General features: G+C 39.0%; 1 protein-coding gene across 2 annotated transcripts in view; it reads left to right on the forward strand.

Annotated features, from left to right (window-relative positions):
• PRKG1 (protein kinase cGMP-dependent 1) overlaps positions 1-12641 on the forward strand; it is a 1361110-nt gene that overhangs the window by 1212916 nt on the left and 135553 nt on the right. For both annotated transcript variants that reach the window (XM_020974951.2, XM_020974950.2), the window contains exon 9: positions 1191-1265. In XM_020974951.2, coding sequence (XP_020830610.1) covers positions 1191-1265 — 75 coding nt within the window. The remainder of the gene's footprint in view (positions 1-1190; positions 1266-12641) is intronic.

Consider the following 12641-nt stretch of genomic DNA (forward strand, 5'->3'; position numbering starts at 1 on the left):
TATTCACACAGTGGTCACTTTCTAAGGATTCCTTTTCACATGCAAATACATTTAACTGCAGATAAGCTTTCCTTAGCCTAATACTTCTTAGGAAGATTTAAAAGCACATTTTGCTTCTAAGAAACTACCTCACAGGATCCTTATGGAAATGCAATGTGAGAGAATGTTTTGCAAACCTTAAAGATATCTGTATCTATATCTGAAATGTACTGTTATGTATCTATCTACCTACCTGTCTGTCTATCTATCTATATACACACATACATATATACATGCACATATATATCTAAAATGTACTATTTTTCCATATTTATATGTAAACCTAATGTGTATCTGAAATACTCTATTGATAAAAGCATATATATTTATGCTTAAGTATATTATATACATATATAATGTAAACATATATGACTAGTTCATATGTACACACATGCCTATTAGCTGATCTGTATTCATATATAAACTATATTAGGGGCAGGTGGTGGCATAGAAGATAGATCATTGGGGTTGGAGTCAGGAAACCTGAGTTCAAGTGTAACCTCAACATGTCCCAGCTGTGTAACCCTGGGAAGGCCCCTTCAGTCTGCTCGCCAGTAAAATGAAGGTAACAATAGCAGCTGCCTTCTAGGGTTGTCATGAGCATCACACGGGATAAGAAGTATTTCACACATTGCCTGGCACATAGTGAGCACTATATAAATGTTAGCTATCGCTATTATTCTATACATTATATATATACACACATATGTATATATTAATCTGTATCTGAAATATACTATTATGTGATACATACGTACACATAGATCCATATTTTATATAAAACATACTCTTCTGTACATTTATAAGCTACATGTGCATACACATATATAGATCTATATCTTTATGTGAAATATACTATTATTTACATCTATACAAGAGGCAGTGTGGCCTTGTGGCTAAGCCAGGAAATCCTTCCTCCAATAGATATTGGCCATTTGAGCCTGGATAAGACCCCCAACCTCTCAGTGGCCCCAGGCAGCCCTCAAAGTCACATGTCACCAAGGGGTGCTTGCCTGTATTGGTGGAGGTCGTTGCTTCACCTGGGATTTCCTTCTGCCAAGGAGATTCCTGATCCCAATCTCCAACTCTACACAGATACACTTCTCCTCCTAGGGCTTGTTTCCTGATCCTTGTCATTTTTGTTTCTTCAGCTCATTCAAGCACTTGATCGGAGGCTTGGACGATGTTTCTAACAAGGCCTATGAAGATGCAGAGGCCAAAGCAAAGTAAGTTAGCATTCATCTCGATTTCATTTAACATTGGCGGGCAATCACAAGACATTAAGAATGTAATTTATCGAAATTATAAAAAAACAGCATTTCTGACAGAGAGGAGTAAATTATGGGAATAATCCTCCTGAGCACCATAGGGAGTCGTGAAGAAGAAAAAAGCAATACATAGGCTACGGTAAATATTAGTCACTGTGATGGATAAATTAGTGAGGGCCTCACTCCATGAACAGGAGCTATATATATTGATGTGTTGGTGGGTAAAATATATATATATATATATATATATATATATATATTAATAAAAACATATATACACATATATGTATGTATGTATGTTTGTATATATATATTTATCAGGAAGGGGAAATGATTGATCTACAATCTATTATAAATAATACAAAGCAAATTTAATAAATTACTTCAACCCATGAAAATTATTTTCAGAAATTATGATGTGTGAGATAGTAAATTATTCTATAAGAATTTGTAACTTCTAGAGAAAATCTTTCCTTCCACAAGAGGATTCTTAAGGTCCTTATTTTAAATGGTGCCATCATGAGTACATTTTTAGCAATTCCCAGAATGAATGGTATGAGGTACGTGAATGCCCACATTTCATTAGGTAAATAGAGACATATGTACATGGATTGAGACATAGGTACATAGATAGAGATAGAAAAGAAGAGATAGGGAGATGAGAGATAAAAGAAAGAGATACAGAGAGAGAGAGAAAAATACATTGATAGATACATAGAAAATAGAGACAAAGAGACAGAGATAGATGATTGATAGATACAAACATAGATGCATATACATACAGTCAAAATGGATTTCATCTAGCCTGCCTAAACTCTTATGGGTAATTTGTTTAAGATCAAAACCTACCACATTTTCCTAACCTAACAAAAACTTGATTTGACTTGAAGTAATTTGGCTTTTTGTAAAAGAAAATCATCTTTTTCTTTAATGCTAAGGTTTGGATTCTCTGAAAGACCTGCACAAGACTCTTGGTTGTGTGATTTTAAACAGACATGACAAAACCCAACAAACCTGTCATCCCAGTCAAAACCTCCATCCCTTCATTCAACTCAGGCATTGGATGTCATGTAACCCAAATATCTGGAAGATTGACTGAGTTTTAAAAACTGACTCTACAATCTTTTCACTAGCCTGTATATAAGCCTTAGTTCAAAGCCAGAATTATTTTTGGTTAGGGAATGGTAGAGTTTCATTTGCCCCAAGAATCTATGACACATGGAAGTACATTCTAGAAGAAAAAATGAGTAAAATTGCTGTTGATTAGGCAGGAGTTAATCAGTTTTTAAGAGGCAGTATCATATGTGCATAGGCATGTATGCACCCACAAAGACTCAATTTTTGTTTGTGAACATGCTTCTTGGGAAAGATACTTAAAAAAACATTTTATATTTGAACAAGCAAGAGTACTGAGTGATGGGAATAAGGCCATTGTCACCTCTATAAGTGAGTCAGAATTTATTCAGTAAAATATATTGGATGATTTTGAAACCAAATTCTACAAATTTGTTGATATCACTATCTTGGTTTCACTTGGGGCTTAAGAACATTGGAAGAGATTACTAGGAAATAATTGTTCAGGCTGTAAAAAAAATCCAAAAGGGAATTGTCAAAATCATATTATGGGCACTTTTTAAAATTACCTCCTTACATTAGAACCTAATATGAGAGAGTGCCTGAATCTGTGTGGAGGACACTGATGACAAACATCACATAATGATGGTTTTCTTTCCCCAACTTTATCCATTTTAATTTGAGGATGACTTTAGTCCATTTTATCTTTTTTTCAATCTTTTTTTTTTACTGACTTTGTCTTTTCTTGCTGTCCTGTATGAAAATTAGACTTCCCAGTGGATTTCACTTTAATTTCTGGTAGAAAACACTGGCTTAAGGCTTTGTGACTATCTTCATTCTAGTAACCCTTCTGTGTATTGCTATATATACCATTTTGCTCTGCTGGCTACAAGGCAGAGAATCTAAAAGAGGCAGCTAAGGGGCTTCAGTGGATACAGAGCCCTGGGTCAGGAAGGCCTGATTTCAAATTCAGCCTTAGACACCTACTAGCAGTGTGAGCTGAGACAAATCATTAAGCCTGTGTCAGTTTCCTCATCTCTATAATGGGTATAATAATAGCACCTTCTTCCCAGGGTTGTTTTGAGGATAAAATGAGACAATATTTTAAAGTACTTTATAAACCTTAAAATACTACATATATGCTAGAAATTTTTTATTTTTATTTTTTTGATATAAATATGCAAAGATGTTTTAAAACTAGCATATTATTTTTTCCTACTCTGTTCTACTTTTTTTTCCTTCTTCAACCTTGCAAAGAGACTTCATATTTTCTTGTAAGTTGAAATATCTGTACTAGCAGCTCTACTGATCTTTCTTTTTAATCAGAACACTTTTGAAACTGGAAATAATGTAGGCACCATAGAAGAAAAAACAAAACAGATGTGTTCTTCTACTGCTTCTATGATATATGATGGCTGTGATGTAATAGATAGAGTTATGGGCTTGGAGCTGGAGAGATCTCCCCTGATGTGTGACATTTAAAAAGGTTTGAGAGACATAATTTCTGGTTAATTTAATCATATTATTAATAAGGCTAGCATGTTATTAGTTAAAGGATGGTCACTTATCCATCTCTGTCTTAGACCAAAGACCGTCATGGTGGTGTGATCACAATTTTTATGTCCTTGGGGGGGGGGAGAGTGTTCCTCAGGTTGGCAATCAACTCTGATTGCTTAACAATTAATGAAAGAATTAATAACATAATGAGGGGCTGGACCTGAACTTTCATTATGTCACGTGCTTCTTAAATTACCCCCAGCCAGTGAGCAATCTATTCAAATAATTTACCCCACCCACCAGAATAGAACACAATAGCTACTCCATCTGGGTGGGATCTGGATTGAGAAGAAGATTAGCTCAACCTTCAGAGACTGAGGTCTTGAAATGAGGCTCTATGAAAAAGGGGGAAATCAGAATCTCCCCAATTTTAATTGGTTATTAATAATCATTTCTCGCAGATACGGACTGTATGACTCTGGACAAATCATTTAATCTCTCTGAGCCTCAGGACACTCCCTAGACCTCATCCATTTCACAAACTGGTTGTGATTGACTTTGGTGGGATGACTTAGGAATTCTGCAGACTGACAAAGTTACTGAACCTTCCAAGAATTATGAAATGATTTAATTCTTGATAAAACATGAAGCCAAATTAAATGTAAATTACACAGCCCGGTATCCCCTCAATGAACTCAGGCTGACAACAGCTTTGTGCTTGTTCACTGCTGAAAATTATCAGTGTATGTGTGTGCGTGCCAGACAAGGAAAAGAGCTGGTATCTAAACTTGTTGAAAGAGAAGCAGTTTATGAATTAATTTAAGATAAAGGCATAATCCTCTGACTTAGGCAAACAATATGGAAAAACCCAAGGTTTTCAAAATAAAAAAGATCAATTAGGTGATCATTCTTTTTTAACTTTTAAGAAGACTCATTCCTTCATAAGTAAGTCACTATTCTTTTAAATAGCCACCTGTACTTTTGTCCTTTTATGGGATTTCTATTTACTGATCTCTTTCAGGACTTCCTCTCTGCCTATGTGACTCTGGTCAAGTCACTCTGTGGCATTTCAGCTTCCGTTTCCTCACTTGTAAAATGAGCGTGTTATATTTTCAGGAACTGCCTTTCAGGATTGTTTTAAAGAAAATACTTTACAAACCTTAAAACTTTACAGACATGTGAGTTAGTGTTTCTTGCTGTTAAAAATATATCCCTGGTGTAAAATTAGACATAGCAGTAAATGAATCCTGGGAGATCAAATGTTAGTCAATATTGACTGTTTTCCTTTGCCCAAAACACTTTGTAGTTGTTCAGTTCTTTCAGTCATGTCCAATCTCTCTGACCTCATTTGGGGTTTTCTTGGCAAAGAGGCTGGAGTGGTTTGACATTTCCTTCTCCGTTTCATTTTACAACTGAGGAAACTGAGGCAAACGGGGTTAAGTGACTTTCCCAGGGTCACACAACTAGGACGTGGAGTCTTCCTGACTGGCACTCTATCCACTGCACCACCTAGCTGTTGCACCCCAAATTACCAGAAAATAAAGCAATCGTTCAATTAGATGAAGTCAATTGAAATGAGGGTCAGTAAAAAATGAAGGTCAGAAATCAGTTGGCTTAGCCTATTGCTATTACCTAATGCGTCAGTTCTTTGGATGTGTACACCATCCCCTGGAGATCATCAGGGCACTTGAAGGAGGCTCATATACAGAACAAGATGGACGCATCAGTTTGGGACATTTTGGATGTAACCAACCACATGTAGGGTCTGTAAAACTAGGCATTACTTACCAGCTTCTTATAGAAAAACTGCTTTGTTTGGAAGCCTTTGCCGGAGTGTTAACCCACGGACTAACCCTTCTCTTGCTTGATATTTCTTCTGGCTATGGCTTAGTGCAATTCAGCTCCAGGCAACTTTGAGCCTCTGCTTCCTGCCCTGAAGGAGGTTGTAGTCTAGCAGATATTTGCAAAATTTAACTCATATCAGCATTTGTTAAAAGCCGACCAAGCTGGCAACCCTGAGCTAGGCAGGGTTGTCATGCTAATTTCAGCACTGAGAAGAGTCCTGGAATTGAAGCAAGCCAAAATTAGGTGAATTACTCCCCCAGGGGAGAAGCGAACTGTGCCACAACTTCATTGGTCAGCCAAGCAAGTTAGCAATGTATTCTCGTGTCATCCTGGCTGTCAGTCATCTCTGCCCTTCTGACTCTTAAGCACACATCACCCTCCCCATGCTTTCCTAGGCTTTTCTGGGCTTTCCCAAGATCAAGGCACAGGGAGAGTGACCTGCTGCCTGAATGCTTGGAACTGCACCCATGTTAATTTTAAATAGGAAAATTTCCTACAAGTTTGTGTGACCCCCGCCAAAACAAAACAAAACAAAACAAAAAACTTCCAAACTCCCCTCCATTAGATTAAAAACTTTTTGAGAGCAGTGAATACTCAGGGATTTGGGGGAAGAGAGAGAGAGAGAGAGAGAGAGAGAGAGAGAGAGAGAGAGAGAGAGAGAGAGAGAGAGAGAGAGAGAAAGGCAGAGACAGAGAAGAGAGAAACAGAGACCAAGAGAGATTTAGGAGGATCAGGTCCTACAATTTCATAAACATCTAGAAAATTCCAACTGTGGAAATTCCCTCCAACAATGTAAATCACAGAATAGTTACCTAGACATAATTTATTGTCTGAGAGATCTGACACCAAGTGGTTAAGGAAACCCCCTGACATTACACAGCTACTATGTGTCTGAGGCCAGACTTGAAGAGACCAGGACTTCTGATCTTCAAGGCTGGCACTCTATAACAGCTAATGACAAAGATGATGATGATAATAACTAGTAACAATAATAATAATAATAATAATAATAATAATAATAATAATAAATAGCTAGCATTTATATAGTGATTTAAGGTTTACACAGAACTTTTTAATGTTATCTCATTTTATCCTCACAATAACACCTGGAAGGTCATTGCTCTTACTATCACCATTTTATAGATGAGGAGACTGAGGCAGACGTTGGTTAAGTGTTTTGCCCAAAGTCACACAGCTAGTAAATGTCTGAGGCAGGATTTGAATTCTGGTCTTCTTGACTTCAGTTCTCATACCCTAGCCATTGCACCACTTAGCTGCCAATATCAACTATGCCCCATTGTCTTTCACTTAGAAGTCACTTAAGAAATCTCAAGAATCAAAACTTAGAGCTACTTGGGACTTTAAAGGTTTTGCAATCCAATCACTTCATGGCACAGAAGAGGAAAGTGAGATCCAGAGATTTAATAACTTGCCCAAGGATTCACAGGTAAAAAGTAGTGTAAAAGAAATTCAAGCTCATGTCCTCTGATTGCATATCCAGGACTATTTCCACTATACCAAATTGACTAAATATTTGTAAGATAGGATAAGATATGAATAGGATAGGATAGGATGGGATGGGATGGGATGGAATGGGATTGGATGGGATGGGATGGGAATATGATTGGATAGGTTAGGATAGGAATAGGAATAGGAACAGAAATAGGACAGGATAGGATAGGATAGGATAGGATAGAGAGTGGATTGGTACTCAGACCTGACAGGGTAGACTCACTCACAAGTTGTTTCCTCTGTGCTCTCACTATCCATCCACCCAAAAAGAGTTAGACTTGTCCTCCGGCACAACTTACATGACATATATTATTCAAATATAAAAAAGAAATATGTTGTATGTTTCTAAAACTTCTTGGTTATTAAGAAGAATGTCAGAGAGGAAATAACTGGAATATTTCAACTTAATAGCATCTGGAGTGAACTCCTAAGGCTTTATTTGGGAAAATCCATGACCTCTTGGTAAAAGCCGAGTGGTTTCTGTGGATTTCTGATAACAGAATGATCCTGAAAATGATCCACTATCTGTGGCAGTTAAGCCAGTAAGGAAGATTGTGCCTGGTGTGGATAAGCAGAGTCATTTTGAGTCTCTCAGTCAAACCGCTCAAGAGATGAACCGTAAAGGTTGGCTTAACTGGAAATAATTCCGTTTGGAATATTTCTTAGAACAGTATTGTGAGACATGGGAGACACTGGCACTGAATTGTCCAGCATGGCACACTCACATCAAAGAAGGAACTGTCTCTATGGGTGAAGCAGAATTGCAGTAACTCAAAGGACACATGAAACATGCCCACTCCAAACATTCCTGTGAGCTATTCGTGCCTGATCTGTGGTAGAGCCTTCCAGGCTCATACTGGTCTGATCTACCACAGTTGGACACATAGTACCTTGACCCCAACACAGTGGTGTCGTTTTGGTCAAGAAGGAAGGGCAACCACTTACCAACCAATCGTAGAACCTCAGAGTTGGAGGGGATTTCAGAAGGGTCACTTAGCTCAACACACACCTGAATAAAATCCGTATCAATGGCATTCCTGACTAATGAGCATTGATTCTTTGCTTAGAGATATCCAATGAGTGGAGTCCCATGCCTCTTTTCCCCCTGGGATATCTCTAATTACTAAGATGTATGTTCTTATAGCAAACCTAAATTTACATTTTGGACAGTTCTACCCAATGCAACTAGTTCTTCCATCTAGAGCAAAGCAGAGTCTACCTCTTTGAGAATCAGTTTCCTTATTTTTAAAATGAGAAGTTTGGCCCAGATTACCTCAAGAGCATTATGATCCTATATGCTTTAGAAGTCTTAAAGCCCTATGGAAATATCAGCTTATTGGGTGCTCCAAGATGGTGACAACACTAGGTAATCTTTCACATTTATGAAAAATTATATAATAACACATACCACATATAGAAATAATACCTTAAATGGTGGAGAGAGCTATAGATAGATAGATAGATGATAGATAGATAGATAGATAGATAGATAGATAGATAGATCATCTCATTAGAGCTTTATAGCAAGCTTGTAAGATGAGATGCCCACATCATATACCTGGTCAGTAAAAGGAGGATTTGACCCAAGATTTCTGACTCTCAGTCACACATCCCTTCTACTATACCTTGCTATCTCTCTGAAGTCAAAGGACCTGCGTTCAAATTCAATGTCTGACATGTACAACATGTGTGATCTTGAAGAAATCACTCTACTTCCTGAGCCTCAGTTTCCCCATCTGCAATATGAAGCCTCTGAGGTCCCTTTCAACTCCAGAGCTCCAAGCTTAGGATCTCAATTCCATTTTGTTTCTGAGCATGCTCACCCAGCCTGAACTAGAATAACAAATTTCATAAGATAAATTTTCTTTGTGGAAAATTATACTTGACAGGAACTTTACCTTGGAGACATGTTAAATCTTCCTTTGATTGCTTTTAATTATCCAACCTGGGCTTCTGTTTTCAAAATATAAAGTGGGGAAAACGAAGACATTGTCAAGGCAGCCCTGAGCCTGAGGCAAAACATGTTAGTGCCCACTGCTCCATAGCAACTGCTGTGTCTGTGTTCATAAACGTACATGTATTTTTGGTCTACACCTGAGCTTTCACTGGTTCAACATAAAATCCCTTCAAATGAACAAACAATCTTTCATCCACAGAGCCCCAAAAAGTCGGGTGGAGAGGTGAGTGGGCACTCAGACATGAAGTGATTTGCCCAGGGTCTCACACACACAATCTGAATGTGTCAGAGATGAGACAAGGTCGGGGCTGTGTGTCACTCCACGGTCAGTCTCTACGACTCCATGCTGCACATATGTACACGTGTGTATGTATGTACATGTGCAAGTATGTTCAATGGTATATTATCGCATATCTATTGCACACATACATGTATGTATCCAGCACCTAGTGGCATATTAGATAGATCACTGGACCTAGAGTCAGGAAGACTTGCTACAGTCTTCCAATCCAAAGTATGAATCTGTCCTCAGACCCTTCTGATCAGTGTGACCTTAGGCATGTCACTTAATGTCTCTGTGTTCCTCAGCTGTGAAGACTTCTAGTACAGAGGACTTTTCAATCTGTCTGATAGAAAGGTTTGACTACCACCTGTGGAATTATGGCTTCAGACTCTCCCATCTCATTTCTCTACAACTTAGGGAAAGGACCCAGATATGTTTAGCTGGGAAAAGGTTTAGTGGGGAAAAGAATGTGTTGGACAACTGGAGCTGTTCTTCTTAGCAACTGAAGGCAGAATTTGGATGACTGGGGGAGGGGGTTCAGAAGTGGCCAGGCTTCATGTTTGAAGCTTGGAAATTGGAATCAGGGAGGCGTGGCTTCAAACCACATTAATAACACTGTCAGCTAGTCGAGCCTGAGCAAGAAGCACTTGGAGTCTCAGTTTCTTTATCTGTAAAATGGAGATAACACCTGTAGTACCTACCTCATGGGGTTAGTGCTGAGGCTCAGATGAGATAGTGTATATGATTTGCTAACAAATATGAGCTCTTCTTATGTATTTCTGGTTTGAAGACTTCACCTGAAGGAAGAACTTCCTAACCATGAAATCTGCCCTTTAGAGGATGAGAGTGGAAACCTCGCCAGAGGCCACTTGGGATGGCTGTTATACAGAAGGTTAGGTGCCCTTTGGGATTCTGGAATTCAGTGAGGGTAGATTTACTGTGCCTGGTATAAAAACCCTCTGTAACACAGGAGTATATCAGTGAAGTAGCATTATTATGTATTTAACAGGGCTTCTGTTCTCTGAAGGATGGGGCTACCCTGTTTTGTCATGTTAAAGGAGTGAATGGATGAAGGAATGAAGGAAAGAAGGAATAGGAATTTCCTGAGCACTTATTATGTGCCAGGCAGTATGCTAAGTGCTGAGGATACAATGATACCAGAAAGCCCCTGCCCTCAAAAAGCCTCCATTCTAATGGGGAAGATGACACCATCCTTCTGAGGAGCACTCCATCATGTCTTCTCAATGACAATGCTTTGGTCTCTCACATTACTCAACAGAGAAAGATCTTTTTTGTGCTTTGGCATGCCAAGGGAACTGGCTTGTCTGGCACTTATGAAAATCGGGCTAGTCTGATGTGTGACAGTCCACACGAGGCTGTGGTTCACGTGGCTTGGTAAGGTCTCTTGAATTGCTTAAATGCCTCTTAGATTCGTGAGATTTCTGCAGTGCGTAGCGAGAACTCCCAAACTTCCTAAAGCTCCAGTCTTTGAAATCTTGACCTTTTGTAATCATGTTCATGCACTGGGCACTTTGGAGGAAAGATCGCCATGTTCCCACCATCTTTGCACCACTTATTTCCAACATCCTCTTCTGAATAAAAGGGGATTTCAGGGAGATGAGCCCAGAGGGACTTTTGTTTCCTATGATGAGGATTCAGTTTGCTAATACCCTTTTCCCAAATCCCTCCCATATGCCAATTAAGCCAAGAGAAGACTGACCATTGCCTTGTGTATCTTATCCCTCAAAGTGCAATCAGGCCTCAATGACCCAGATTAGGGCCCATAGTTAGAAAGCTTCGTTCCCCAGACAGTCCAAAAGATTTCATTTCACTGAAGGGCAAAGGGTGGGAGCTTTAGAAAGATTGCAGCAGCTGGTCCTGAATGAAGAGGATGGTTTGCAGGAATGGTTTTTCTCTTTCCCATTCTAGTCCACAGGATATGGGATGCTGTGAGAAGGTGGGGAGTCGATACTAAGGCCACCCATGCTGACAGGTTATCATTGGGAAAAATCTCCCTCTAATAAGGAAGAACATCAAGGTATTTCTTGTTCGACTGTGTCAAGGGCTAACATGCTGAAACCCATTATTTTTGTTAAGATACATATTCAGGATACACTTTCAGGACACATTTTCCTAGTTTCATAAGAGACTTTTGAGGTCCCAAGGGCCATATGTTAGTTTCTTCTCAGACGCAGGTCTCTTTAAAAGCTCTCTCTGTAGACATACATCATAGAGAATATAGGGATACAGTCGGGTCCACACTTTCCTCATTGGCAGAGGAGAGAACTTTGGATAATTGTGAATTAGCATGCTACAAACTTGCTAAGTGGGTTTTGACAAGCCTGTCCATCACTGTGCCTCCATTTTCTTCTCAAGGAAAAGGAAATTTTTGTGGCATGAATATCATAGACATTTCCCAAACAAGGATCTGGAAATGCTTGGAAGACAAGAGTTCTTCTACGTTAAAGATGTTTTCATCTCAATTCAATTCAACTAAAAACATGTTTGTTCACATTCTGCTGTGGGCCCAACTTCAGGGGTAGAGACAGAATTAAGTCACAGGCCTTCCTCTCCAGAGGATTATGTTCTCATGGACTTAAGGACAAAGGCAAGAATAATAGGGAAACAAGAGAAGGTGAGACAAGGGTGAAGGATGCAGGGATTCTGAGAGGCAGAAGCAAGAAGGGAGAACATTCCACACACTGGACACAGCCTGGGCAAAGCCACTAAAAAGGGAAATAGATTGTCAAGTACAGTTTGGCTAGAACACAGTCTAAGTGCTTATAATAGTAAATATGTCTAGAAACATGCGGTGGATCCAGATTGTGAAAGACTTTAAATACCAATTAAAGGAGTTTGCATATTATCTCAAAGACAATAGTGAGCCCCTGAAGCTTCTTGAGTAAGAGTAACATGGTTGCAGGATCTAGGAAGATCATTTTGGCAGCTGGAAAGGAGAGAGACAGGAAATTACTTGGGAAGTACTTACAGTACTCTGTTTGGAAGGCCATGAGAGGTTGAAACCAGTATGGTGGTTTATGATTGGAGAGAAGGACACAGAAATAAAAGATGTTTCAGGGGTAGAAGGGAAAAGACTTGCAAATGACTGGAAAAGGGGAATGAGAGGAAAAGTAAAGGGTGACCCTGAGTGACTAAAAAGAAGGAA

This window comes from Phascolarctos cinereus, unplaced genomic scaffold (assembly GCF_003287225.1).
Source record: "Phascolarctos cinereus isolate Bilbo 61053 unplaced genomic scaffold, phaCin_HiC Scaffold_3;HRSCAF=262, whole genome shotgun sequence".
In the NCBI taxonomy this organism is placed as follows: domain Eukaryota; kingdom Metazoa; phylum Chordata; class Mammalia; order Diprotodontia; family Phascolarctidae; genus Phascolarctos; species Phascolarctos cinereus.